This window comes from Rhinatrema bivittatum, chromosome 19, assembly GCF_901001135.1.
Source record: "Rhinatrema bivittatum chromosome 19, aRhiBiv1.1, whole genome shotgun sequence".
Lineage (NCBI taxonomy): Eukaryota > Metazoa > Chordata > Amphibia > Gymnophiona > Rhinatrematidae > Rhinatrema > Rhinatrema bivittatum.
Window position 1 is genome coordinate 15,316,399 of NC_042633.1, and position 27,655 is coordinate 15,344,053.

The window sequence follows — 27,655 nt, forward strand, 5'->3', positions numbered from 1 at the left end:
TCATCTATCTCTATATCTCTCTGTCTAACTATCAACTTATTCATCTGTCCTTAACTATCTATGTATATATCCATATAGCTATCTATTAGTCTGTTATCCAGCTATCTATCCATCCATCTATGTATCCATTTGTATGTCTCTCTCTTTATCTACCTACCTACCTACCTATGATCTTTCTATCTTTATTTCACTGTCTATCCAACTATATCTCTCTCACTTTATCTCTCTTTCAGTCTACAGTATGTATACATTTGTTTATCTTCCACATACCTTAGACTGTTTCATTGTATTTTTAGCCTACAATTAAATTATTATCAGCATATTCAAGCAATGGTGTTTGCCATAGAAGAAATTAACAGAAACAACTCCCTACTGCCCAACATCTCCTTGGGGTTCTGGATATACGACTCCTGCGATACACAATTCAGATCTCTGCAAGGCACAATGTGGCAACTCACCGGGTACAAAGACCCCATCCCAAATTACACCTGCCGGGGAAAATCTCCTATGGCTGCGGTGATTGGAGATGACAAATCTCGAATGTCAATAACCATGGCTCAACTCCTGAGCGTCTATAAACAAGCACAGGTATGGATCAATCAAACCAAAGTCAGGAATATTCCATTGCTGCTCTGATTGGTTCTAAAGAACTTTTCAATGCTTTTTATGGGGATCCTACAAAAGCCACATTGGAGATGTAATTTATTGATTTTATGGGAAGTGCTCATCATCAGCAAAGAGGATGAATGGGTGGTGGTCAAGAGGCTGTTCACCTACAGTCTAAGGGAAACTGTGAGTGCTGGAAAAAACTTTGGGAAAATTGAGACAACCTTTATGGAAAATTTTTAAAAAATGCATGTTATTTCTCTGCTAAATATATATCAAGGGGAAGAGGAGCTAACTAATGTTGTTTATGAAATTCTTCTAGATCAGTTATGCCTCTTCCGTAGCCGCTCTTAGTGATAAGAATCGATTTCCCTCTTTCCTCCGCACTACTCCAAGTGATGAGTATCAGTCTCTGGGCATCACCCGGTTGATCACCTTCTTCGGTTGGACCTGGGTCGGAATCCTTGCTGAGGACAATGACTATGGACAGATAGGGACTCAGATGCTGAAACAAGAGCTAATCAAGAATGGGATCTGTGTAGCCTTCTATGAAACCATCCCCCTGTTTTACTCTGAAGAGAAGATCAAGCAGATTGTGGAGGTAGTGAAAAGGACAACCACTAGAGTCATTGTGGTCTTTTCCACAGACAACAATCTCTATCCAGTGATGCTGGCAATTGCAAGGAGTGAGGTAATGGGAAAAGTCTGGATTGCTACAGAAGGCTGGGCTATGTCTCCAATATTGAATAAAAAAGAGTTCTCAAAAACTCTTAAGGGAACCATTGCACTCTCTGTTCCTACAGGCAATATTCCAGGGTTCAAAGAATACCTCTATAACCTTCATCCTTTCAGAACTACAGAAGACATCTTTGTTGGGCAGTTTTGGGAAGATGCTTTTGGCTGCATGTGGGCTGACCCCAACACAAGCCAAGCCATTCTTTCAGAACTAAGCAGACAAAGGAAGCTCTGTACAGGAAAGGAAGACTTGAGAACTCTTGATATTCGTTTCTTTGACATGACAAAACTGGGGTTCGTCTATAATGTGTACAATGCATTGTATGTGGTAGCCCATGCCCTGCATGCCATGGATTCCTGTGAAGCTGGAGCAGGACCTTTCTTCAATGGCTCATGTGGTGACATCAAACATTTTGAGCCTTGGCAGGTATGGGCCAATATTTGTTCCAGGTATGTGACTTTAAGGAACCATAGCCCATACAGTATGTTGGATTCTACTGACACAGCTTTTCTTACTTTGCAGTGTTGAATATGCAAATGCATAGGACATTTCTAAGCTTCTGGTTTTCTTTGCAGGCTGTGCTGCCCTCTGTTAGGCTAAAATAACAATTACCCAGATAAGTTGTTATGTTTGAGCATTTGAGACCACACACAGGGGTCATCAGAAAGTCCAATAAAAGGCATGTCAGCCTGAAAAGAACCCAATTTTTTAAGGTCCTATGATATCAACAGAACTTTGTGCTCCTAGGTGTCTGCAAACAAGCCACAGCATAATCCATTGCTTTTCAGAGCTGTCCACATATTTCTGCCGAAACCAAGACCATTTTAGTGGCCTATGTTATATTTCAATGAAACAAGGACAGTTATAGTGAGCATTCAATTAAAAACATCTCTGCAAATCTTTTATCCCTTCCTCTTTTGGCTCTATCCCCATCATGGCAGGAGCATCTGAGCTAGGGTCTAAGCAACCATCTTGCAGAGATTTAACTTCCAATCACCTCCTTGTCCTAGGATGTGTTACTGTGGTCCAGGAAATAAAGGTTTGGCCAAAAAAACAAGTCAGCTCCCTTGGGATTTCAGGAGTTGTCCCTCTTCAAACAGTATTTTATATCTGTTGGCTTAAACGTCAGTCAGAATGAAAGCCACCCATTGGATCTAATGATAAATCACCAACTGGCTCCATGTCTAAAGTATAGACCTAACCTATTCCATAAATGGACTTGTAGTTCTCATTTCCATAGGAAGAGCTGGATTACAGGTCCATGCGGGCAATGGGATAAAACAAGAGTGGGTCGGCTTAACCAGCAGAAATGAAGCCAGTCAGTAATCCTATTTAGAAGGCCATGCTGCAGCAGAGGAAACATATCTCTTTGCTAGAAAGACCTTTTCCATCCAAGCTGGAGATTAGCACACATCTGAGAACCTAATACTCTCTCTGGACCTGTTCCAACACCCTCCCTAGACTATCAAGGAGCCTGATACACTCATTTCACTGGTTGGCTCAGAAGGGGGTTGGAGATGGGTTCAAAATGTCTTGATTTTATGAAGAAAATAACTTTTTATTTTAAAAATACACCTTTTCTCCTAAAGGTGTTCAATACATTACATCTGCAGGAAATCTGACATTTTGAGTCAAGCAATGGCACTGACATAACATTTAAAACCACACACTAGATGCCTAGACCAGAACTTATTGGGGAATCTTGTATTTGGATAATGCATCAGTTTTCCATCTGGATATACATTGCAAACTTTGGATAATATTGTCAAATAATGGAGGGTTGAGGTACCCCCATAAATTCAGGCCAGTGCTGGAAAACCAATGCAAGCATGTTTCCTTTTCTCGGCACAGCTCCTGCATTATATACGGAAGGTGCGTTTCCAGAACACCATGGGCCGGGAGATTTTCTTTGATGAAAGGGGCAATCCACCAGCTTCTTTCAACATTCTGAACTGGCACCTATCTTCAGATGGCTCCTTCTTTTATAAAAACATCGGCCACTATGACTCTGGAGCTTCTAGAGATCGAGACATCAAAATCAACACCAGCACTATCATGTGGAGTGAAGGCTATACAGAGGTTAGATGACCCCTGTACCTTCATTGAAAAATCATTGACTAAATTCTCATACATACTAACATGGTAACAGAGTATATGATGGCACATAATGATCCCCCTTAAGTATCCAGTCTGTCCAGTTGAATTGTATCCACTTTGAGTAGATGCATATATAAACTGCCATATGCAAGGTCCACCAATACCTGTTACGTTTGCCAGTAACCGCACCAATGCCACAGACCACCACACTCACCCTTGCCTCCGGGCTTCCCTGGGCCATGTACTTTCATGGCCTGGACATCTCTCGTGCTGCCTGCTCCTCCCATGCTGCTCACCTCTGCGCAGCCTCGGTATGCTCAGACACCACAGTCTGACACGTCCCGTACCTCGTGCCAGGTTCCATCTGCTGCCACTGACATTGCTTTCCAGGAAATGCCTTAGGTGCGTGCATGCCTCTTCCTGCTGTTTAGGGGCCCTACGGTGGGAAAGGGGACTGGGAGGTCTCTGATGACATCACAGCCTTGTCTGTATATAATGGCCCTTTCCCTATGCCTCAGGGCCTTGGCAACTGGTTGACTATGTTTTGGGTAGAGTGAGTTGCCATAGCGTTGTTCCTGCATTTCAGTCTCCTTAGCGTCAGCCTCTGTTCCTGTCTACAGTCACTGTATCTCTGTTTCCTGTGTGTTCGTCACTGGCAATCCAGTCTCATCTTCCCTGTGGTTAGTCTTGTCCTGTGGTATCCTCCTTGTCAGTGTCCCCTTCTTGTTCTCCCGCCTTCTCTACTACATGGTTGGACCTGACACTGCTTGCTTTCCACCTACCTCTGGCCACTGCCTGGACATTGACACTGAATACTGCCGCCTGCCTCTGACCACTGCCTGAACATAGACACTGAGTACTGCCATGAGTACTGCCGCCTGCCTCTGACCACTGCCTGAACATAGACAGTGAGTACTGCCATGAGTACTGCCGCCTGCCTCTGACCACAAGCCTGGACATTGTCTCTGACTTTGCTGGCTGCCCCTCCCATCTGGTTTGCCCCCAGCTGAGTGCCTTCCACTCCTGTCTGGTTCCTGCTGCTCAGCTGGCCCATCTACTCTGTGCTCCCAGCTGGACCCTGTGTCCTCTTGGAGTCCAGCCTACAATATCTACCACTTCATAACTCATCACAGAGGCCCGCACCTAAGACCAACCGGTCCTGGCACCCGAGGGCTCAATCTAAGGGGAACATGGGCTAGTATTGGCGAAGCTCCAGTTGGGTCTCTGCCTCAGTCAACTCCAACTGCCAATGGTGGGGACCTGCAAGGCTCCCCGCAGGTAGCCTCAACCCCACCTCGGCTCAGGGGTCCACTTCATCAACAATACCATCCCTTCTATGTCTTATTCCAAAGTTTTGAAATTGTAACTCCTGGATGGGATAAGACCCAAAGGAACATAGACATTTATTTATTTAAACCTTTTTTTATACTGACATTCAAGACGGGTATCTTATCATATCGGTTTACATTGAACAAGGGTTAAGAGAACTTTAACAATAAACGTAGCTGGGAGGCTACAGGAGGAGGTGGGAGAAGAGATGAGAGATAAGAGATAAGTTACATTGAACGCGGGTTACTGAAACTTGGAGCAGGAAGAGAAATGGAGAGGAATAGTTGCATAATAATAAATATAAGAATACGCTGGATAATATTTATGAGATAATGTGTATAAGATATATGATAATATATATAGGGTAACCATGGTAAGAGGAACAGTTGAATAAATATGATAAATAATGTAATATAATAATAGTATTAGGACAAATAGCAAATGACCAAAAGTAGCATTACAAATTATATAACACGTCTACTATAGCGTATGAGGCGACAGATAATACATGAATTGTATAACAAATATATCGTACATAAATGAGGTATGTATAAATATATAGCATTGAAGTCTGCTGCACCATTGGTGATTTGGACGTGGGTGGGGATGTTGTATTAGCAATAGGATAGGAAGGTATAGTCTAGATTAGTGGGGGGGGGGGGGGGGGGGTTATGTAGGCGGGTAGGGCAGGAGGAGGGTTAAGGAAAAGCTTGTTTGAATAGCCAGGTCTTTAGTTTTTTTTTAAAGGTCAAGGGGCAGTGTTCCTGGCGTAGATCTGGGGGCAGTTTGTTCCAAAGAGATGGCCCTGCCTTGGAAAAGGCATGTTCCCTAGTAGACGTGTGGAGAGGGGAGGGAGCATGGAGGGTTCCTTTATAAGCAGCTCTAACTGGTCTTTTTGAGGTGTACAGGCTGAGAGGATTAATTAACTCGAGAGAGTGCTGATTGTGGAAGGTTTTATGAATAATAGTGAGGGTCTTATAAAGGATTCTGAACCTGATCGGGAGCCAATGGAGATTCTTGAGGATGGGCGTGATGTGGTCTTTCCAGCTGGAGTTGGTGAGAATTCTGGCAGCCGCATTTTGAAGCATCTGTAAGGGTTTGGTGGTAGTTGCGGGGAGGCCTAGAAGAAGGGAGTTTGCAGTAGTCAGTTTTAGAGAAAAGGGTAGCTTGGAGTACTGTGCGGAAATCGTAGAAGTGGAGGAGGGGGTCTAAGTTTTTTTAGTATTTGGAGTTTGTAGAAGCAGTCTTTTGTTGTGTTGTTAATGAATTTTTTTAAGTTCAGTCGGTTGTCTAGTACAACGCCAAGGTCTCTCATTTGTGTGGCTGTGGTGGATGAGGGGTTGGGGAGGGCAAGGTTGTTGTGATCCGGGGAGATGAGAAGGAGTTTGGTCTTGGCCGTGTTAAGGACGAGGTTGAGACTGGTGAGCAGTAGGTTGATGGAGTGGAGGCATTTGTCCCAGAATTTGAGGGATTTGGGGAGAGATTCTGTTATGGGGATAAGTATCTTAACATCATCGGTGTATGTAAAATGGGTTAGTTTTAGGTTTGCGAGGAGGTGGCATAGGGGTAAGAGATAGACACTGAAGAGGGTGGGGGAAAGGGAAGAGCCCTGGGGGACTCCAAAGGTTGAGCTGATAGAGGGGGATTCTTTATTGCTTATTCTGACCTTATAGTATCTGTTGCTCAGGAAGGACTCAAACCATCTGAGGACAGTTCCTGAGATGCCTATGTCAGAGAGGCGGTTTAGGAGGATGGAATGATTAAGTGTATCAAACGCAGATGAGATATCGAGAATTGCTAGTAAGTATGATTGTCCTTTGTCTAATCCCAAGAGAAGGGTGTCTGTGAGAGAAATTAGGAGGGATTCTGTGTTAAGGGATTTACGGAAACCAAATTGAGCGGGGTAGAGGATTTTGTATTTGTCAAGATAATCTGAGAGTTGGGAGTTAACCAGTCTCTCCATAGGTTTGGCAATAAATGGCAGGCTAGAAATGAGATGGAAGTTAGAGGGATTCCCTGGATCAAGGTTTGGTTTCTTCAGTAAGGGTTTAAGGGAGGCTAATTTCAGTGCGTCGGGGACTATTCCAAGAGACAGTGTGTTAGCTCCGCCGGCCACGGCATGCCGCGACCGGGACCGGGTGTCATGGGCGCCGGCCGCGGCGGACCGCGACTGAGGCCGGGCCAGCGGGTGCGCAGGAAATAGCTTATCCGGGATGCTGGGTAGTGCCGAGGGTTCCTGCGGGAGCAGGCAGCCCCTTCCTTCTTTCTGATGGCCACCGCCACTGCTGGGATCGGCGGCGTGGCTCCGCGGCGATCCGGCTCCTCCTCCCCTGCTCCTAGGATCCGCACGCGCGGCTGATGGGTATTCTTAAAGGAGCCATGACAGGAAGTGTCATGGCTCCCCCTGAGACTCCTCCCCTGGCTTCCTGAACTTAAGGCAAGGGCTGAGCATTCAGTCCTTGCCTTGGTATTGAGGTTCCTGCCTGAGTATGTTCCTGTGTTCCTGGTTCTTCGTTCTTCGTCCCGTTCTGCTCCCCTGCTCCGTGGATTGATTCCTGACTGCTGACTTCTGGACTGGTGGAAGTGTCTTCTCCTGGCTTGATCCTGGTACGGCGTTGGACCCTTCCCCTGGCTTGATCCTGGTACGGCGTTGGACCCTTCTCCTGGCTTGACCCTGGTACGGCGTTGGACCCTTCTCCTGCTTAGACCCTGGACTGGACTCGGACCCCACCTGTGTATCGAACCTCGGACCGGCTTTGGACTCTTCTACGACTCTGTCCTCAGACTGCTACGACCTGCTGGAGGCGCCAGCCGTCTGGAACCCACGACCTGCAGGAGGCGCCTGCATCCAGACCTTTCTACAGTCTTCAGAGGAGTCACCTAAGTCCCAGCGGCCAGACCCCTACAGGCTCCTCCTGGGGGGGTTGCATGCTTCCAGGGTGAAGTCTTCTATCAAGCCTCTCCAGTCCGAGCGGCCTCGCCCTTCGACAGTAGCTATCTACCTCGAAACAGGGGTCCACTTTCATAACACAGGGAGCAGTTTATGATTTTGGAAAGGGGTTTCGAGATGATCTTTGGTATGGTGAATAGTAGTTTTGTCAGGATGGGGTCAGAGGGATGGGAGGAGGGTTTCATGTTCTTAAGGATGGATTCAATTTCGAGGGATGATGTGAGTTTGAAAGAGTCTAGGTAGGCTGTTGTTTCGATGGTGGTGGTGTACGGGGGTAGGGAGGAGGGAGGAGGTGTTAGTTGTAGTGAGCAAGGCTAAGAGGTTGGAAATTTTATTCTGGAAAAAGGTTGCGAGTTCATCCGATTTTGATTGTGCTTCGTTGTCAGGGATGGAGGGGGGGGGGGTGGATTTTGTGAGTTCAGAAACATATGAGAACAGGGCTTTTGTGTCATAGTGAAAGTTGTCGATTTTGTGTGCATGGAAGTCTCTTTTTGCTCGGAGGATGGTAGTCCTATAGCCGTGTAGGGATGATTAGTAAGCAGTTAAAGAGTTGGGGGAAGGGTCTTTACGCCACTTGTGTTCTTTGTGTCTGAGCTCCTGTTTTAGTTTTTTTAGTTCAGACGTAAACCAGGGTTTTCTGTTATTAAGGGCTGGATTTATTTCTTTAGCTGTTAGGGGGCATATTTTGTTGACGACAAAATTGGTGATGTTAAACCAAGAGGAGAGGTCTGTGTCGATGTTTGAGAGATCTAGGTTGTGTAGTTCATTGGTGAGATGGGAACTGAGGTTTTCCATGGAGCAGGGTTTTCTGAAGTGGAAAGAAGTCTTGGGGGGAGGGGGTGGGAGGTATAGTGTACGTGAAGCTGGAGTTTATGAAGATAAGATCGAAAGATAAGAGTTTATGAAGATAAGAACGAAAGAGTTTATGAAGATAAGATCGAAATAAAATAGACACTATTTTCACCAGTTTTCACAGATAGCTTTTTATTTCTGAGGTCCAGGGCTCCCTGTGGGGGAAAGCACAGCTTCAAGGTCCTTTCGCATTAACCAAAGTACAGGGCCCTTTTCCAGTCCCTGTAAAGAGCACTATTTATGTATTTATTTATTTTAACATTTATATACCGCCAATGAAAATCTCTTAGCAGTTTCCAAAAGTATATTCTGACATGATTTCCACTATCTATAGCAGCGATAATCACTCTAAGATGTAATGTGGTTTCCTACTCCTTTACTGATATTTGATAAAATTGACTCAAGATTCTTTACAGCACTTAGGTTTTAAATAAAGATGATGAACAATAATGAAGAATAAAGATTAATAAATTTGTGACCTCACACTTCTAGTAAATTGAATTTATGGAAGCCAATTCCTGAACATTTATCTCCTCCTCCTCCTTTCAGTTACTCAGATTGAAGAAAGTGAAATCCTTCTTCCAACTCCCAAATATCTCAGTCTAGAATTGTCAGAACACAAGTCCCAAATCTCATACCTTTCCTGCAGTCTTTCTTGAATATCTTAGATCTTCTTCGGGAAGCACCAGAGTGGCATTCTCCTCTAAAATGTAGAACACTTGGATTAATAAAAACAATGTTTGAACAATACCTTCAACTCCTTCCCTCTGGCAATAGACAGGAATCCATTCGTCTCTGATGAACCTTCCACTCTTCAGGCTCTTCCTAGTTGAAAGACACATCTTCTTCATAATGATTAGAAATGTGGTCCCTGGTACCAAAGGCACTTGGTCCCAAAAGAACAAAAGTAGACTTTGATCAAAAAGGGGAAAAACAAACAAGAGTCAGGAAGAGTGAGAACACTTTCCTGTCTCCAAATGAGAAGATAGTCACTGAGGAAAACAATCAAAATTGAATCTTTTCTGCAAGGGGGTCACTGATTGATCTGTCCACTTGACATGAGATAGAGAGCAGCAGAATCTCTCCTACCCCTTAGTCTAATCTTACACAAATCCTTTGTGAAGGGGGATCAAGGCTCTCACAGGGAAGGTTTCCCAAAATAGATTAAAAAAAACACAACACATCAAAAATCAATCAGATGGTTGACCCAAGGAGGGTAATTCAGGAGAACACAACAAAACTCCAACTGGGGGAGTCAAAACCCAAACCTCTCTTCACTAAATCTCTCTGAACCTGCCCAGGTAGATAGTACATTCCTTTTGGTAAGGGAACCATACGTTCCTTACATAATAATTCCCAGTTACTTTGTCCAGGTTACCCCACAACAGTCATACTGCTGCTATTTTGGGATGACTGCAACTCCATGCAGGTTACCCCAATGAATTATCATCTTCATTGCCATAGGGGATCCTTTGTGCTAATCGCATGTTTTTTTTTAATTCCATTACTATTTTTATCTCCAGCATCTCTCTGAGTCCATTCCAAGCATCCATCACCTTTGCTATGATTAAATATTTTCAGATGTTGCTCCTGAATCTACCCTCTTGAGACTCATGCAGTGACCTACTTTTCTAGCATATTCTTTCCTCTGAAAAAGATTTGCTTCTTGTGCTTATACATTTTAAGTATTTAAATGTCTCTTTAAAATCCCACCCGCCATCTTTCCTTCACTTCCAGGTGTATATATTTAGGTTCCTAAGTCTATGTCATAAAGCTTTTGTTGCAAACCATTCATCATTTTGGAAGGCTTTCTCTGGATGATTTCCAGCCCGGCTACATCCTTCTAGAAATATTATGGAAGGAGCCTTCTCTCACCTAGCTGAAATCCAGCTCCTGATATATGAATATGTGACTGTAATGAATTTGGTTGAGCCAGCTTCACTTGACTTTGAACCCGAGTCTGATTTTTTATCCTGAATGCGACAATCTTGAAATTTTTCAAAACAAGCACAGATCTGTGACTAATCACATCCAAGCCAGGGAATGATGGTGATTTGCAGGGCCAAGAGGAGGCAGTCCCCTCTATATTACAGAGTGGGGGAGTAGCCCAGTGGTTAGAGCATTGGGGCTATGACCCAGGGAAACCAGGGTTTAAATCCCCCTGTTGCTTCTTGTGACCTTATGCAAGTCACTTTACCTTCCTTTCCTCAAGTGCAAAATTAGATTATAAGACCTGCGAGGATAGGAAAATTCCTCTAGTATCTGAATGTAATCTACTTTGAAGTGCTGATAAGTGAAATATAAAAAAGAAATCAGATGCAGGAAGATGGGGCCCCTTTGAAATAAGTGAATCAGAGAAGGAAGAGGAGGTCTGTTCCCACCCTGAGCTCAACTGCACTCACACCTTGTCCTATGCATCAAACCAAAAGGACATATAAGAACATAAGGACATGCCATACTGGGTCAGACCAAGGGTCCATCAAGCCCAGCATCCTGTTTCCAACAGTGGCCAATCCAGGCCATAAGAACTTTGGCAAGTACCCAAAAACTAAGTCTATTCCATGCTACTGTTGCTAATAATAGCAGTGGCTATTTTCTAAGTCAATTAATAGCAGGTAATAGACTTCTCCTCCAAGAACTTATCCAATCCTTTTTTAAACCTAGCTACAATAACTGCACTAACTTTCTCCAATTAGTTTTAAATGTGCCACATGCTAACTTCATAGAGTGCCCCCTAGTCCTTCTATTATCCGAAAGAATAAATAACCGATTCACATTTACCCATTCTAGACCTCTCCTGATTTTAAACACCTCTATCATATCCCCCCTCAGCCGTCTCTTCTCCAAGCTGAACAGCCCTAACCTCTTCAGCCTTTCCTCATAGGGGAGCTGTTCCATCCCCTTTATCATTTTGGTTGCCCTTCTATGTACCTTCTCCATTGCAACTATATCTTTTTTGAGATGCAGTGACCAGAATTGTACACAGTATTCAAGGTGCGGTCTCACCATGGAGCGATACAGAGGCATTATGACATTTTCCGTTTTATTCACCATTCCCTTTCTAATAATTCCCAACATTCTCTTTGCTTTTTTGACTGCCACAGCACACTGAACTGACAATTTCAATGTGTTATCCAATATGACGCCTAGATCTCTTTCTTGGGTGGTAGCTCCTAATATGGAACCTAACATTGTATCTATAGCATGGGGTTCTGCCTACTGCCCATCACTCACCAAAATGTCTCACAAAATGTTCTCAGCACACTTCAACTACCTAACTATCATCAGGGCCTGGGAACTGGGAAGGCAGCAGCCAATCGTATCCATTTTTTCTGCTACATTGGGTCTAGCTGTCATCACCAGGTGAATTTGGCTGGACAAGCTGCAGAAAGGTGGAATGCTGGGGCTGGTATAGGAGATGTCACTGAGAAAGGGCATGAGTTGGCAGGGATCAATGTCTGTTCAGAAATGGAAAGTGGCCATTGATCCAAAGCACTGGTGGCCTGGTACTCCATCCTTAGATACATGTCTTCTCTGCCTCATTGGAAATGTTGTGCAGGAGGTGGACCCTTGAGCCGAGGTGGGGTTGATGCTACCCACAGGGCAAGCCCAACGGGTCCCCACCATTGGTAGTTGGAGCTGGCTGACTGACGGAGGCCAGCTGGAGCTTCGCCAATACCAGCCCTCGTTCCCCGCAGGTTGAGCCCTTGGGTACTGGGTCCAGCTGGAATTAGGTGGACCTCCATCTGAGGTCTTCCAATGGATGAGGAGGTGGTCAGCCAGGGACCAGTAGTGGTAAGAGTAGGTGGTCTGATCTGGATGAGGCGGAGTCCCAGAGACCCAGGCGCCAAATGGAACAGGAGGCAGACAGGGGGCCCCCGAGTAAGAACAGGCCAAAGCCTGAGAAGCGAAGTCCAGAATGAGAATAGCAGAGGCTTCGTTTAACAGGCTGGTGTCAGGACAGGTGGCAGGCAAGGTAGAGTGGAAAGCAAGGCAATGGTCAAGTCCAGAAGATAATCAGTGGCGTAGTCAGACAAAGCAGAGGTCAGGTCCAGGAGATAATCAGTAGTGTGGTCAGGCAAAGCAGAGATCGGGTCCAGGAGATGATCAGTAGCATGATCAGGCAAAGCAGAGGTCGAGTCCAGGAGATGATCAGTAGCGTGGTCAGGCAAAGCAGAGGTCGGTTCCAGGAGATGATCAGTAGCATGGTCAGGCAAAGCAGAGGTCGAGTCCAGGAGATGATCAGTAGCATGGTCAGGCAAAGCAGAGGTCGAGTCCAGGAGATCAATCCATAGAACAAGTAGAGTAACGCAGGAACAAGGGAAAGTACCAGAACTAGGATCAGGAACACGAACAGACAGGAATCAGGAACATGAAAGAATCACCAGGGGAAGCAATGAAGTACACGACCAGCGTGGAGACCTGTTGCAAAGGCAACTAACTGAAGCTGGGCTCGGCCTTATATACCGGGACACAGTGACATCATCATCCGGGGCTGCGGGTTAGTTTCCCGCCGCGGCCCATTTAAAGGAAGAGGAGATGCGTGCGCGTGCCTAGGGAGGAGCATGCCGCAGGATGGCGGAGTCTCCCCACGGACTGCGTGGAGCATGGATGTCCACCGCAGAGACAGGAGCACCGGGGTGGCCCGAGGTCGTAGGTGACGGCCCATGGCTGCGAGTGAAGTGGAGCCAGATGGTGGAGCAGGCAAAAGAGGGTAAGAGGGCCTGGCCGCGGGCCTGCCGCAGCTGGCACACACAAAAGGAAGTCCAGCCCTAGGGATTTCAATCAAGCATATCCCTCTGAAATCTTTTTAAAATCTTTGTAATAACAGTTAGTGGCTTTGTCTTATTTAAAATAATTGAGTTTACCCAAGGGAAGTCCTCTACATCCAGAGTAATAATTGTGAACTTCACCCCTCACTTGAATGTGAGTCTCAGCTCAGGGTCAAAGGTCTACATTCAAAGAGTTCAAGCAATACCACTTCTCTAAAACATAGTTAATTATTCACAGATAAATGTACTGAGTCTCCCTTCACACTTCTCTCCATGAAGGCTCCCATCTCTACCTGCAGTAAGAGCTGTGGTCCTGGGTTCCGGAAGGCCATTCTGGAAGGGCAACCTGCCTGCTGCTTTGACTGCATCCCATGCTCTGAAGAAGAGTTTAGCAACCAAACAGGTGAGTGCCATGAATTTCACTGTAATGGGCATGGGGGTATATTTATGTTAAAAGGCAAGGTCTAACAGGTTCTGTCTAAATTAGTTCACCTGGCAAGAACATTACAGGCACTGCTGTTTAAATCTGAGCCGATGTGTATAAAGTGACTTCTTCCAATGAACGTATTACCATCTTAGTGTGGCAGGATCCCCTAAAAATGAGTGTCCCCATGAGCTTACCTGGTTCTAAGCTAAGCAATGGAATTGTTAGGTTTTGAGGGTTTCGTGGACCCTTGGCCCGAGGTGGGAGTTGACTCTCCCTGAGGGGTTGAACCCACAGGGCCCCACCATCGGGAGGTGAGTTGGAATGGAACCCAAGCAACTGGACCATGGCTGTGGCCCAGGAGAAAGGAGGCGTAGCCGAGCTGTCTGCGTCACAGCCACATGATCGCAGACACCTGTGTCCACGAGGAGCCGGGAAGCGTGGAGACTGGATCTCTGGTGTGGTAACGCTGGAGCTACCCTGACGAGCGGGGAAGCGTAGAGATAGGATCTCCTGTGTAGTAACACTGAGGCTAACACGAGGAGCGGGGAAGGTAAAGACAGGAACTCTGATGTGGCAATGCTGAGGCTACCCCGAGGAGCGGGAAGCGTAGAGACAGGAACTCCGGTGTGGCAATGCTGAGGCTACCCCGAGGAGTGGGGAAGCTTGGAGACTGGATCTCTGGTGTGGTAATGCTGGAGCTACCCCGAGGAGCAGGGAAGCATAGAGACTGAATGTCCAGTGTGGTAACACTGAGGCTACCCCGAGGAGCAGGGAAGCATGGAGACAGGATCTCCGGTGTAGTAATACTGAGGCTACCCTGAGGAGCGGGGAAGCGTAGAGACAGGATCTCTGGTGTAGCAACGCTGAGGCTACCCCGAGGAGCGGGGCACAAAGTCCCGAAAAAGAAGTGCAGAGCAAGCCCCCGAGGAGCGGGTACCCAAGCCAGAGTCCAAAATGCAGAGCAAGATCCAAGGCAGGAACGGCATGTCCGGAGAACAGGAACAAGCACCAACGGAGCTCAGGGAACTCGTTGCCAAGTCGATTAGCGTAGGCCAAAGGAGGTGCTTAAATATCTCAGGCTTGTGATGTCATTAGCCGGGGACACCCCTGCAGTTCCAGCCATTGGGCCTTTAAAGGGAGGCCTGGTGGTGCGTGCGTGTGCCTAGGAAGGCCCATAGTTGGTGTGTAGGTCGGCGGCGTCCCAGCTGCCATGTGGAGTCTTGGGAACCAGGAGGTATGCGGCGGTAGCAGCTAGCCACCGCCGCGATTTCACACAAAGTGGAGTGCAGGGCATGACGTGACATAAGTTCGGTTGGCCACAGCCGACCGTCATAACAGTACCCCCTTCCTAAGGCCCCCCCGGGGGTTTTGGGTTTTCGAAGATGTATGGCATGGAACTGCTTGATGAGATCCTTATCAAGGATATTGGTGGCAGGCTCCCAACTGTTCTCTTCCAGCCCAAAACCCTCCCAAGACAGGAGGTACTCTCACTTCTCTCCACGTTTCCTCACATCAAGAACGTCTTGGACTTGATATGTCATGTCCACTTCGGATGACAGTGGTTGAGGATCCGGAGGTTTTTTGGAGAAGCCAGACAATACCAAGGGTTTTAATAGCGATATGTGGAAGGCATTGTGGATCTTGAGAGAGGAGGGAAGCCGGAGTTGGTAGGTGACTGGACCCAAATGGCGGAGCACCGGAAAGGGACTGATGTACCTGGTAGCAAAATGAGCCGAAGGCAGCTTGAGTCGGATGAACCGGGTGCTAAACCACATCTTGTCACCCGGTTTAAACTAGGGGGCTTCACGATGATGTGCATCAAAGAACCTTTTAGCCCTTTGGGCAGCTTGCTGTAGCAAATGCTTTGTGCTGTTCCAGAGTTGGTGCAACTCCTGGGTGGTCGACTGAGCCACTGGTGAGGGAACAGATAATGGAAGCGGCAGTGGTGGCAGAGGCTGACATCCATAGACCACCTGGAAAGGTGATGAACCGGTGGATGAGGACTGATGCGAATTCAAAGCGAACTCAGCCCAGGGAAGGAAGTCGGCACAATCATTCTGCCATAGATTAACATAGGCCTGCAGAAATTGTTTATGAGTTCTATTCATTCTATCTGCTTCTCCATTGGCTTGGGGTAGATAAGCCGAGGTGAAATCTAAAGAGACATTGAACTTTTTGCAGAGAGACCTCCAGAATCGGGCAGTAAACTGGACTCCACAGTCCGAGAGGATATGTTTGGGAAGGCCGTGGAGCTGGAACATATGGTGAATAAACAATTGCTTGAGCTGCGGTGCTGAAGGAAGACCAGATGAAATTTAAGGTGGACAAGTGCAAGGTGTTGCATATAGGGAAAAATAACCCTTGCTGTAGTTACACGATGTTAGTTTCCATATTAGGAGCTACCACCCAGGAAAAAGATCTAGGCATCATAGTGGATAATACTTTAAAATCATTGGTTCAGTGTGCTGCAGCAGTCAAAAAAGCAAACAGAATGCAGAAATTATTAGGAAGGGAATGGTTAATAAAACGGAAAATGTCATAATGCCTCTGTATCGCTCCATGGTGAGGCCGCACCTTGAATACTGTGTACAATTCTGGTCGCCACATCTCAAAAAAGATAGAGATGCGATGGAGAAGATACAAAGAAGGGAAACCAAAATGATAAAGGGGATGGAACAGCTCCCCTATGAGGAAAGGCTGAAGAGGTTAGGGCTATTCAGCTTGGAGAAGAGATGGCTGAGGGGGGATATGATAGAGGTCTTTAAGATCATGAGAGGTCTTGAACGAGTAGATGTAAATCAGTTATTTACACTTTCGAATAATAGAAGGACTAGGGGGCATTCCATGAAGTTAGCAAGTAGCACATTTAAGACTAATCAGAGAAAATTCTTTTTCACTCAACGCACAATAAAGCTCTGGAATTTGTTGCCAGAGGATGTGGTTAGTGCAGTTAGTGTAGCTGGGTTCAAAAAAGGTTTGGATAAGTTCTTGGAGGAGAAGTCCGTTAACTGCTATTAAGTTTATTTAGGGAATAGCCACTGCTATTAATTGCATCAGTAGCATAGGATCTTCATAGTGTTCGGGTAATTGCCAGGTTCTTGTGGCCTGGTTTGGCCTCTGTTTGAAACAGGATACTGGGCTTGATGGACCCCTTGGTCTGACCCAGCATGGCAATTTCTTATGTTCTTATGACCAGGCAGAGCCACAAAGTGGGCCATTTTGGAAAAGCGGTCAACGGTGACCCAAATGGTGTTTTTGCCTCCGGAACGCGGAAGGTCCACGATGAAATTCATTGTGATATGGGTCCATGGCTCACTCAGAATAGGCAGCAGTTGCAAGAGTCCCCACGGGTGTCCCACTGGAGGCTTATGGCAGGTGCAAGTGGGACAAGACTGTACATAGGCCTGTGCGTCCTTCTTCATAGTAGGCCACCAGTAAAACCGCTGGAGAGTGGACAGCATTCTGGACTGCCCTGGGTATCCTGCGGTCATGGAGTCGTGAGCCCAACGGAGAACCCTCAGGCGTAATTGATGAGGCACCGGAAATGTGGCAGATAGGATGACCTTAGCGGGGTCAATTATATGCTGTGGAGTGTCAGGAACATCCTCCGGGACAAAGGATCTGGAGAGAGCATCGGCTCAGCAATTTTTGTTGGCTGGTCGGTAGCACAGCAGGAAGTTAAATCGGGTAAAAACGAGGGCCCAACGGGCCTGACGATGGTTCTGGCACTGTGCACGGTGTAAATACTCAAGGGTTTTGTGGTTGGTATATACTGTGATCTGGTGTTGGGCTCCCTCGAGCCAGGGACTCCATTCCTCAAAGGCTAGCTTAATAGCTAACAGCTTCTTATTCCCGATTGCGTAGTTCTGCTCTGCAGGGGAGACGCATCTGGAAAAGAAGGAGCATAAATGTAAGGCATGGGTAGTCAAATACTGGCTTAGGACTGCCCTTACTCTCACATCGGAGGCATCGACCTCGACAATGAATGAGCGTCTGGGGTCCGGATGGCGGAGACACGGAGAAAGGTGGTTCTGAGGTCCTGGAAGGCGGACATGGCCTCAGGTGACCACTGGGAAGGATTGGCCCCCTTGCGAGTCATGGCCATGAGTGGTGCAGTCAGAGTGGAATAATGATGAATGAAAGACCGGTAGTAATTGGCAAAGTCAAGGAATCTCTGTAAGGACCTGAAGCCCGTAGGCTGAGGCCAATCGCGAATGCTTTTCAACTTCTGGGCATCCATCCTGAACCCCTGATTAGAACCCATGTAGCCGAGGAAAGGGACGGTCTCCTGCTCAAAAGAACAGTTTTCGAATTTGGCATAGGATTGATTGTCTCGTAGACGCTGGAGGACGCGAGAGATATCATGGCGGTGGCTTTGGAGGTCTTTGGAGAATACTAAGATGTCGTTGAGATACACCACAACACATTGGTATAACATAATCCCTGAAGACCTCGTTCATCAAATTCTGGAAGACCACAGGTGCGTTGCAAAGGCCAAACATCACAAGGTATTCAAAATGGCAGTCTCGAGTATTAAAAGCGGTCTTCCATTTATCGCCTTCGCAGATTCGAACCAAATTATAGGCTCCCCCTGAGGTCTAATTTAGAGAAGATTTTCGCTCCCTGGAGCCTGTCAAAAAGTTCAGAAATCAAAGGTAATGGATAGCGGTCTTTTAGGGTGATCTCGTTCAGACCCCAGTAGTTGATGCAGGGGCGAAGCGAGCCATCATTTTTCCCCACGAGGAAAAAGCCTGCTCCAGCGGGAGACTTGGAGGGTCAAATGAAGCCTTTAGCCAGGTTCTCACAGATGTACTCCGACATTGCCTGAGTTTCTGTGAGCGATAATGGATAGATTCTACCCCAAGGAGGCTCTGTGTTAGGTAACAAGTTGATTACGCAATCATGGGCACGATGCAGAGGCAAAGTGTCCGCGGCCTTCTTGAAGAACACATCTGCATACGATGAGTATGCAGGGGAAGGCCGGGAGGAGAAAGCGAAGTACTCAGGCAGGGCAGAGGCGAGACAGGCTCCAGACAGTTGGCATGACAGAAGGAACCCCAGCGGGAAAGTTGTAAGGTGGCCCAGTCAAACTGCAGGGTGTGCTGTTGTAACCACAGCAGTCCCAAGACCACAGGATGTATGGTTTTGTCCAGAATGTGGAAGGAAATGGACTCCACGTGTAGGGATCCTGTGCGGAGCAGGATAGGAGCTGTGGTGTGGGTGACCTCACCAGGAAGTGGTTCTCCGTGGATGGAAGAAAGAAGTAACGGCACTGGGGAGCAGATGGTGGGAATCCGGAGGTGTTCTGTCAATTGTTTTAAAATAAAGTTCCCACCAGCCCCAGAGTCCTCGAGAGCCAGGGTATGGAACTCTTGATTGTCCAGCTTGATGGAGATGGGCAATGTCAATGGAGGAGAAGGCGAAGTCAGGCCTAGGAGCAGTCCTCCCGCTGAACCTAGAGTTTCCCGGACAGATAGGGCATGTGGCTATGGCATGTCCAGATTTGCCGCAGTATAAGCAGAGACCTGATAGCTGGCAGTGGTGTCATTCCTTGGGAGAAAGTCTGCTCCGGCCCATTTGCATAGGCTCTTCCTCAGCTTTGCTTTGAGATGAGTTCAGCCTGGGTGAAGACGAGTGTTGAATTCGGGATGAGCTTGGCGTAGATTTCCTGGAAGCTCTAGACTCCTGTGAACACTCCTGCAGGCGGCGGTCAATCCCCCCGGCCAGATCTATCAATGAATCCAGAGATGCAGGCAATTCACGAGCCGCCAACTCATCTTTGATTCGAGAGCTCAGTCCCTCAAGAAAAATGGATCATAGGCAGTCAGACTCCCAATGAGGTTCTGATGACAGGGTCCGGAATTCTATGACATAGTCAGTCAATGGCCGGGTGCCCTGTTGGAGATGGAGAAGTGTGGATCCGGAAGCGGATTTTCTGCCAAGGTCATCGAAAACGGAGCAAAATAGGGCAAGAAACCCAGGCAGGTCTCGAAGAACCGGGTCAGCATGCTCCCAGAGGGGTGATGCCCAGGCCAAGGCCTTGCCATCCAGGAGGAAAAGGATGTAGGAAATGTAGGAAATAATAACATCTGGGAAATAAGTCGGTTGCAGGCAGAAGTGCATGTTACATTGATTCAGGAAACCTCTGCACATAAGAGGGTTCCCAGAAAAGCATGGAGGTGCCGGTAAGGGCACGGTAAGCCGAGGAACCGGCATAGAGGTGGAAGGGTTGAGCTTGGGAGACATCGTGGTGGCAGTCACTGTGGCATCTAAACGAGTGCTCAGGTTATCAATGGCAGCTGCTAGTGTTTCCAGGAACTTTTGTTGCTCACTGCTTCTTTGTGCCAGGCCAGAAATGGCCTGTATAGCTGAGACCTCTGCCGGATCCATGGACTTGGAAATCTGTTAGGTTTTGTCGACCCTTGGCCTGAGGTGGGAGTTGACTCTCCCTGAGGGGCTGAACCCACAGGGCCCCACCGCTGGGAGGCGAGATGGACTGGAAACCAAGCAACTGGACCACGGCTGTGGCCCAGGAGAAAGGAGGCATAGCCAAGCTGTCTGCGTCATAGTCACGTGATCGCAGACACCTGTACTGTAGCAATACTGCTGGGTGCCGCGAGGAGCAGGAAGCGTAGAGACTGTATTTCTGGTATAATAACACTGAGGCTATCCAGAGGAACGGGGAAGTGTAGAGATAGGATGTTACCCCCGGTCGCAGTTGCTCACCTCTTGCTTGACTACACTGACTCCTCTGGGTCGACTCGCGGCCTCCGCCAACTATCGCTGACGTACACGCCTTGGTTCCCGGCCCCCCCCTGGATGGCGTGGACGCTGCCGACCGCCATCTTGCCCTTGGAGTCCCTTAGGCGCGCGCACGTGCTACCTGGCCAGTCTTATGCACGTCATGGCGGGAACCTGCGGGGTGTCCCCCTCAGATGACGTCACTCCTCAACGACTCTTAAGCCGGCTGGCCCTGCTTACCTATGACTTGGAAACGAGTTCCCTCATTGCTGAATCTGCATTGCTCGCTACAGACTCTTGTTCCAGCTCCTGCTTCCGTGGCATGAGACATTCCAAGTACCCGCTCCTCAGGGGCCCTTCCTGTCTCTGGCTATCTGCTCCTCAGAGGGCCTTCCGCCTAGGACTTCTGCCTGCTCTGTTCCCCGGGGCCTTCTCTGGAAATTTCACTCTGCTGCAGTGAGTACCCCGCTCTGCGGACCATTGCCGTACCATCATCTATAAAGGACTACTCCGTGGGTGTAGCCCACTTCACAGACCCTGGGGGCACCCCAGTGAGTGTGTGTCTTTCTCCCACACTCCCCGCTCCATGGGCAGTGTTACTCTACTTCTCTAATAAAGATTAAAGGACTCTCTAACTAGAACTAGCATCAGCTCCCTGCCTGATGTTCCGTGACTGCACCACCAGGAGTCACTCCCTCTAGCTTCCTCTGCCTCTCATCTCTGCTCTGTCTTTCCAGCACTTGTTGTTCTACACTTTTCAGCTGAGATCTCGCCTCCCGAAGGTGAGGCTCAAGGGGCGGTACCCATGGGCGGTACCATCTCTCACCTCGGCCCAGGGCCCACATACCCACAAATCCTAACACAGGAACTCCAATGTGGCAATGCTGAGGCTACCCTGAGGAGTGGGGAAGCATGGAGAAGGGATCTCTGACAGAGTAGTGATGAGGCTACCCCAAGGAGTGGGGCAGCGCTAGACAAAGTCCCGAAAAGGAAGCGCAGAGCAAGCCCCTGAGGAGCGGGTACCCAAGCCAGAGTCCAAAATGCAGAGCAGAGATCCAAGGCAGGAACGGCAGGTCTGGAGAACAGGAACAAGCACCAACGGAGCTCAGGGAACTTGTTGCGAAGTCGATTAGCGTAGGCCAAAGGAGGTGCTTAAATATCTCCGGCTTGTGATGTCATCAGCCGGGGACGCCCCTGCAGTTCCCGCCATTGGGCCTTTAAAGGGAGGCCCGGTGGCGCGCGCGCGCCTAGGAAGGCCCAGAGTCTGCGTGTAGGTCGGCGGCATCCTAGCCACCACATGGAGTCTCGGGAGCCAAGAGGTACGCGGCGGTAGCAGCTAGCCGCAGCCGCGAGTTCACCCAAAGTGGAGAGCAGGGCATGACATGGCTTGAGATGGGTCAGCCGCGGCCGCCCGCAGCCGACGGTCATAACAGGAATCAGGGTCATTGGGTAAGTACTGGACTGGTAGCAACTGCACTTCAAATACTGGAAGGTTGGCAGGACATTGTCTTCTTGTTCCACTAAAAGCAGAAAGCTGTCAGAGAGGGGCTGTCTCAGCTGAAACCCTGGAAATTGACTTCTGCTGGAGAAAGGCTGTGTTTCCAAATGTCTCCAGCACCTGCAGAGTTAACAAGTTGAAAATACTCACACAGTGCAGAGTGAGAGAAAAACTGAATGCAGGAGCCAATGAGCAAAGCCAAAACACCCAGGACGGCTGAGCTGAGCTTCCTGCTCTGGGGTTTGAGCCATTAGTTTTTCTTCAGAAAAGGAGAGACTGGAAAAAAATCCAAGCCCTGCTGAGAACAGGAGGAGAGCACAACTCAAGCAGCAGCTGTGAGAGCCAAGAAAGAAGAGACAGACAGAGAGCCAAAGAAGAGAGACTGCTCCCTTAGAATATCTGGAGAAAGAACGTCCTCTGCTCCTGAAGCACAGGAGGAACAGAGCGGGATCTGCCAGCACCAGTCAAGGAGCTGTGGTTCACTGGGGGAAGACATCCTGAGATTTCCCGACCAGAATATGCGTTAATTCCCTATTGAGAAATGACTAAGATAAGTAAACAAAGAAAACTGGGAGATAAATACAAAGACTTTCAGAAAAACAGTTAAGAAATGGAGAGGAGAGGGTTGTTTTCTTTACCTGCCTTAGCAATTACTGCAGGAGTTCAGCTCAGAGTAAACATAGCCATTTCCACTATTGTACCCATTGGATTTGGTAAGAACATAAGAAATTGCCATGCTGGGTCAGACCAAGGGTCCATCAAGCCCAGCATCCTGTTTCCAACAGAGGCCAAACCAGGCCACAAGAACCTGGCAATTACCCAAACACTAAGAAGATCCCATGCTACTGATGCAATTAATAGCAGTGGCTATTCCCTAAATAAACTTAATTAATAGCAGGTAATGGACTTCTCCTCCAAGAACTCATCCAATCCTTTTTTGAACCCAGCTACACTAACTGCACTAACCACATCCTCTGGCAACAAATTCCAGAGCTTTATTGTGCATTGAGTGAAAAAGAATTTTCTCCGATTAGTCTTAAATGTGCTACTTGCTAATTTCATGGAGTGCCCCCTAGTCCTTCTATTATTCGAAATTGTAAATAACCGAGTCACATCTACTCGTTCAAGACCTCTCATGATCTTAAAGACCTCTATCATATCCCCCCTCAGCCGTCTCTTCTCCAAGCTGAATGGTCCTAACCTCTTCAGCCTTTCCTCATAGGGAAGCTGTTCCATGCCCTTTATCATTTTGGTCGCCCTTCTCTGTACCTTCTCCATCACAAACAGGTTTCCTCATCCTCAGAGGGCCCCAACTTTTGATGTGCACATATATATATATATATATATATATATATATATATATATATATATAGTGATTTGGAGCAGACAATAAGAAGGAGGAAAGAAAATTCCTGGGTGCCCAGGGGTAAACCATTCTGGGGTATTTGTGGGGGGGTTGTTTGCATACTTAATATTTACATTTAATCTTCAGCTCATAATGGAACTTAGCAGCAGCTTTAACCATCAGTATTTCTGTGTTGTTCCAACTCTACTTGTGTTAATTACAAACTGCCAGACTTTGCCTTCTAATTGCCTTCTACTCACCCCTGGCGCCCGGGTCCCAAAGCTGGCCCTTGCTCTTTAGCAGCGGTAGGCAGCCGCCTACGCGCCTGCGCTCCTACCACTTCCCCAGGTTCCTCCGGCTGCTCTGAGGCCTCCTCCGGTTCCAGTCGGGTCTCCCCACGTGCGTGTAGGGGAGACGCCCCCACCACGTAATCTCAGTCATTTGCCTTAGGCGCGCACATGCATGCCTTTCCCAACTTTAAAGGGGCCGCAGTGGGAAACCTTCCCGCAGGCCCGGATGATGACGTTGCCGGGCCCTGATATTTAAGACAGGCCCCGCCACTTGGTTTTTGCCTTGGCAACAGGTCTCCACATTTGTCGTGTGCTTAGTTGCTACTCCTTCGTTCCTGTTCCTGCTCCTGTGCTCATTCGTTCCAGTCCTGCGTTCCTGTTTCCAGTTCCTGAGTTCCAGTACCTGTTACCTGTTCCTGATTACCTTGGACGGATTCCTGGCTTTGACCCTTGCTTCTCCTGACTACGCTATTGGATGGATTCTTGGCTTTGACCTTTGCTTCTCCTGACTACGCTATTGGATGGATTCCTGGCTTTGACCCTTGCTCGCTCTTGACCACGCTTTGGACAGATTCCCAGTTCTGACCTGTGCTCGTATCTTGACCTTGTCTCCAGCCGCCTGTCCTGATTTCAGCCTGTACTCGACTTTGTCTCCAGCTGCCTGCCCTGACTTCAGCCTTCTACTCGACTTTGCCTCCAGCCGCCTGCCCTGACTTCAGCCCGCACCTGACTTCATCTCCAGCCGCCTGTCCTGACTCCAGCTTGAACCTGACTGCCTCCAGCTGATTACTTGGACTTGGCCTCTCTTAGGCTTCTGCCTACTTACAATTCCAGATTTAACTTGTTCCTGTTCTCTAGCCTGCCTCAGCCTGTCTGGGCTTTTGGATCCAGGCCCTGTCTTGAACTCAGCTCCTTCGGACCCTATGTCTCTGCTGCTTCCTGGCTCCCTGGCTCCCTGTCCTGAACATCTTCCTCGGGATCAACCACGCGGAGGCCCACCCAAGACCAGCCGGCCCCGGCACCCCAGGGCTCAACCTGCGGGAAACAAGGGCTGGTATTGGCGAAGCTCCAGTCAGTCTCCGCTTCCCAGTTTGCTCCGCCTCCCGACGATGGGGACCTGTGGGGGTTTCCCCACGGGAGCGTCAACTCAACCTCGGGCCAAGGGTCCGCCCCCACAAGACTAATAGCACCATCTGTTGTCTTGTAGCTGTTAACACAATTGCATTTTCTTTGCCAAATATGCATGGGTTTTCTTACAGTTTGCTAGTCAAATTATCAACTGGTTTTCCTTGGTGAGTTAATTGCCTCTGGTAAGTGGTGCAACCAATAAGGAGTGACCTGAAAAGGACTCTGGTTATGGTAGCAGGGTTTGGGGACACCAACTTGACCTCCCCAAGACTACGAACCCATAGGTTCTGTTTCTAAAATGGTAATATTCTCCTTTCCCTGGCTTAGGGAAAAATATATACCTCGGAGTGTGGATTACATTAACAAGGGCATTCCCCAATGGTGTACTCGTTTATAGAGAAATACCTAGAATAATGAACCTTAGGTCTAATTTCTTTTGCATAGTCCAGTAGAAGATAGCATAACTTTCAAGGTATCCTATATTTCCTGGATCCAATGATGGAACAAATATTGTAATCCATAGTTAGGTGAGGTAATATGCTGAAGAGTCTCACAGTCACATGATGATGCATCCATTTAAATAGACTGTATAGTTTTCATGTGGCAGGACATTTGTCCTTAATTTTGCCACAAAAGTTATCTTTTTGTTCAAAAAAGAATAGACACAAGAAAGTAGCTGGATAATTTCTAAAATGAAATGATTTTCCCTGATTAAAGCCACACATAAAAATGCATCTTCCTACAGATACCATTGAGTGCATGAAATGCCCTGATGACCAATGGCCCACCAAGAGAAAAGATGGGTGCCAGAAGAAGTCAACCGAGTTCCTGTCCTATCAAGAACCCTTGGGTATGACTCTGTGTGTTATCTCTGTGCTTGGTGCCCTGATGCCAGCCACTATCATTGTTGTTTTCATCCATAACCGCCACACCCCAGTTGTGAAAGCAAACAACCGTGAACTCAGCTACCTCCTGTTATTAGCCCTCATCCTGTGCTTTGGGTGCTCATTAGTGTTTATAGGCCAACCCACAAAACTGACTTGCATGCTGCGTCAGATGGCATTTGGAATTGTATTTGCCATCTGCATCTCTTGCCTGCTGGCCAAAACCATCATGGTGGTCATAGCCTTCAAGGCCACCAAGCCAACCAGCAACCTGAGGTCATGGTTGGGTCCGCAACTTCCCAATGCCCTGGTGCTCACCTGCAGTCTGGTACAAGTCCTCATCTGTGTCACTTGGCTGATTGTGGCTCCCCCATTTTCTCAAATGAACATGAAATCCCAGATTGGGAAGATAATCATTGAATGCAATGAAGGGTCATTGGCTGCATTCTGCTGCATGCTGGGGTACATGGGCTTGTTGGTTACTATCAGCTTTATTGTGGCCTTTTTAGCTAGAAGGTTACCCGACAGCTTTAATGAGGCTAAGTTCATCACCTTCAGCATGCTTATATTCATTGCTGTCTGGATCTCTTTCATTCCTGCTTATCTTAGCACAACAGGAAAATACACGGTGGCTGTGGAAATATTTGCAATTTTGTCCTCCAGTGCTGGCTTGTTGGGTTGTATATTCTTCCCCAAATGTTATATCATCTTAATCAGACCAGACATGAACACCAAGGAATTCCTAATGGGGAAAGCCACAGGGAGCCTCAAAAAGGCAATGTAATTTCATTGTACCTTATTGATCAATAAATATCTGAGTTTGTGTGTTGTAATCTTGTTTTCTGCCAATACTTTTACTTACAGCAGCAGCCCTAGTAAATTTAAAAAAAATAAATTGATTGGCAGCTAAACTAAAAAATCAAGCCCCTGAGAAACTGAACATTAGAACTTAGAAGTAACATGACTTACTCATCACATGACCATCTCAGCCAAGCTGGAGTTAACAGAGATTGTAAACACTTCACTTAAAATGTATAAAGCATAGCGGCATCACTAAACTGACCAGATTACATCTGATATTCACGTCTCGGATCCTATAAGCCAGGATTTCCCACATTTGTTCTGGTGACTCCACAGAAAGTTGGGTTTTCAGAATATCCACAATGAATATGTATGAGACACATTTGCATATGCTGGTTCTCCAATGTATGTAAATTTATCTTATTCATATTCATTCTGGTTATCCTGAAACCCGACTGACTGTGGAATCACCAGGACAGGTGTTGTGTTCTGCGGCCGCGGACGACCGCGGTTGCCACCCCCCCCCCCCCCCCCCCCACCTGACTGCGACAGCGACCCGCCGCGGCAGCGTCAGGAGAGAAGCCTATGGTCCGGTGCCCGTTGTTCCCGCGCGTCGGCGAGGGTCTCCGGGTTGACCGCCGGGCTGGGAGCCGTCCCTGCTCCTCCCGCGCAGCATCAGGCAGCTTCTCCTTCGCGGCCGAAATCCAAGATGGCCACCGCCATCTTAGGCGCAAGGCCACGCCTCCTCACCAGATTTAAAGGGACCTGGTCCCTTTAACTACCTACAGCTGTTTCCAATGAGCCAGAGTAGAGGAAGTATAAAAGGAGGCTTCCTCTGCTCATTTCTTGACTTGGCAACTTTCGGGTTAGTCGAGTCTGCTTGCTCCGGTGAGTCTTCTTGTGCTTCGGACCCTTGCTTCTTGGTTCCTGTCTCGTCTTAGTGATTCCTGGTTCCTGACTTTGGACTGGCAAGTGGTGAATCCTGGTGTGTGACTTCGGACTGGCAAGCGGGATTCCTGGTGTGTGACCTCGGACTGGTAAGCAACGATCCTCTGGCACTTGACCTTGAACTTCTTCTGGACCATTGTCTCTAAGGGCCCATCTAAGTCCCAGCGGCCCGAGTCCCTACGGACTCCTCCCGGGGTCCACAGGCTTCCAGGGGTGAAGCTCCAGTTAGCCCTTGCACCGATCTCATGACT

The 27,655-nt window shown here is 47.8% G+C and overlaps 1 protein-coding gene across 1 annotated transcript; it reads left to right on the forward strand.

Annotated features, from left to right (window-relative positions):
* Window positions 1-444: 444 nt before the first annotated feature.
* LOC115080262 (extracellular calcium-sensing receptor-like) lies at window positions 445-26,439 on the forward strand. The gene is made up of 5 exons (XM_029584417.1): window positions 445-588; window positions 929-1,768; window positions 3,194-3,421; window positions 13,622-13,745; window positions 25,517-26,439. Exons 1-5 carry the CDS (start codon window positions 445-447, stop codon window positions 26,437-26,439), a joined length of 2,259 nt encoding a protein of 752 aa, XP_029440277.1.
* The last annotated feature ends 1,216 nt before the right edge of the window (window positions 26,440-27,655 follow it).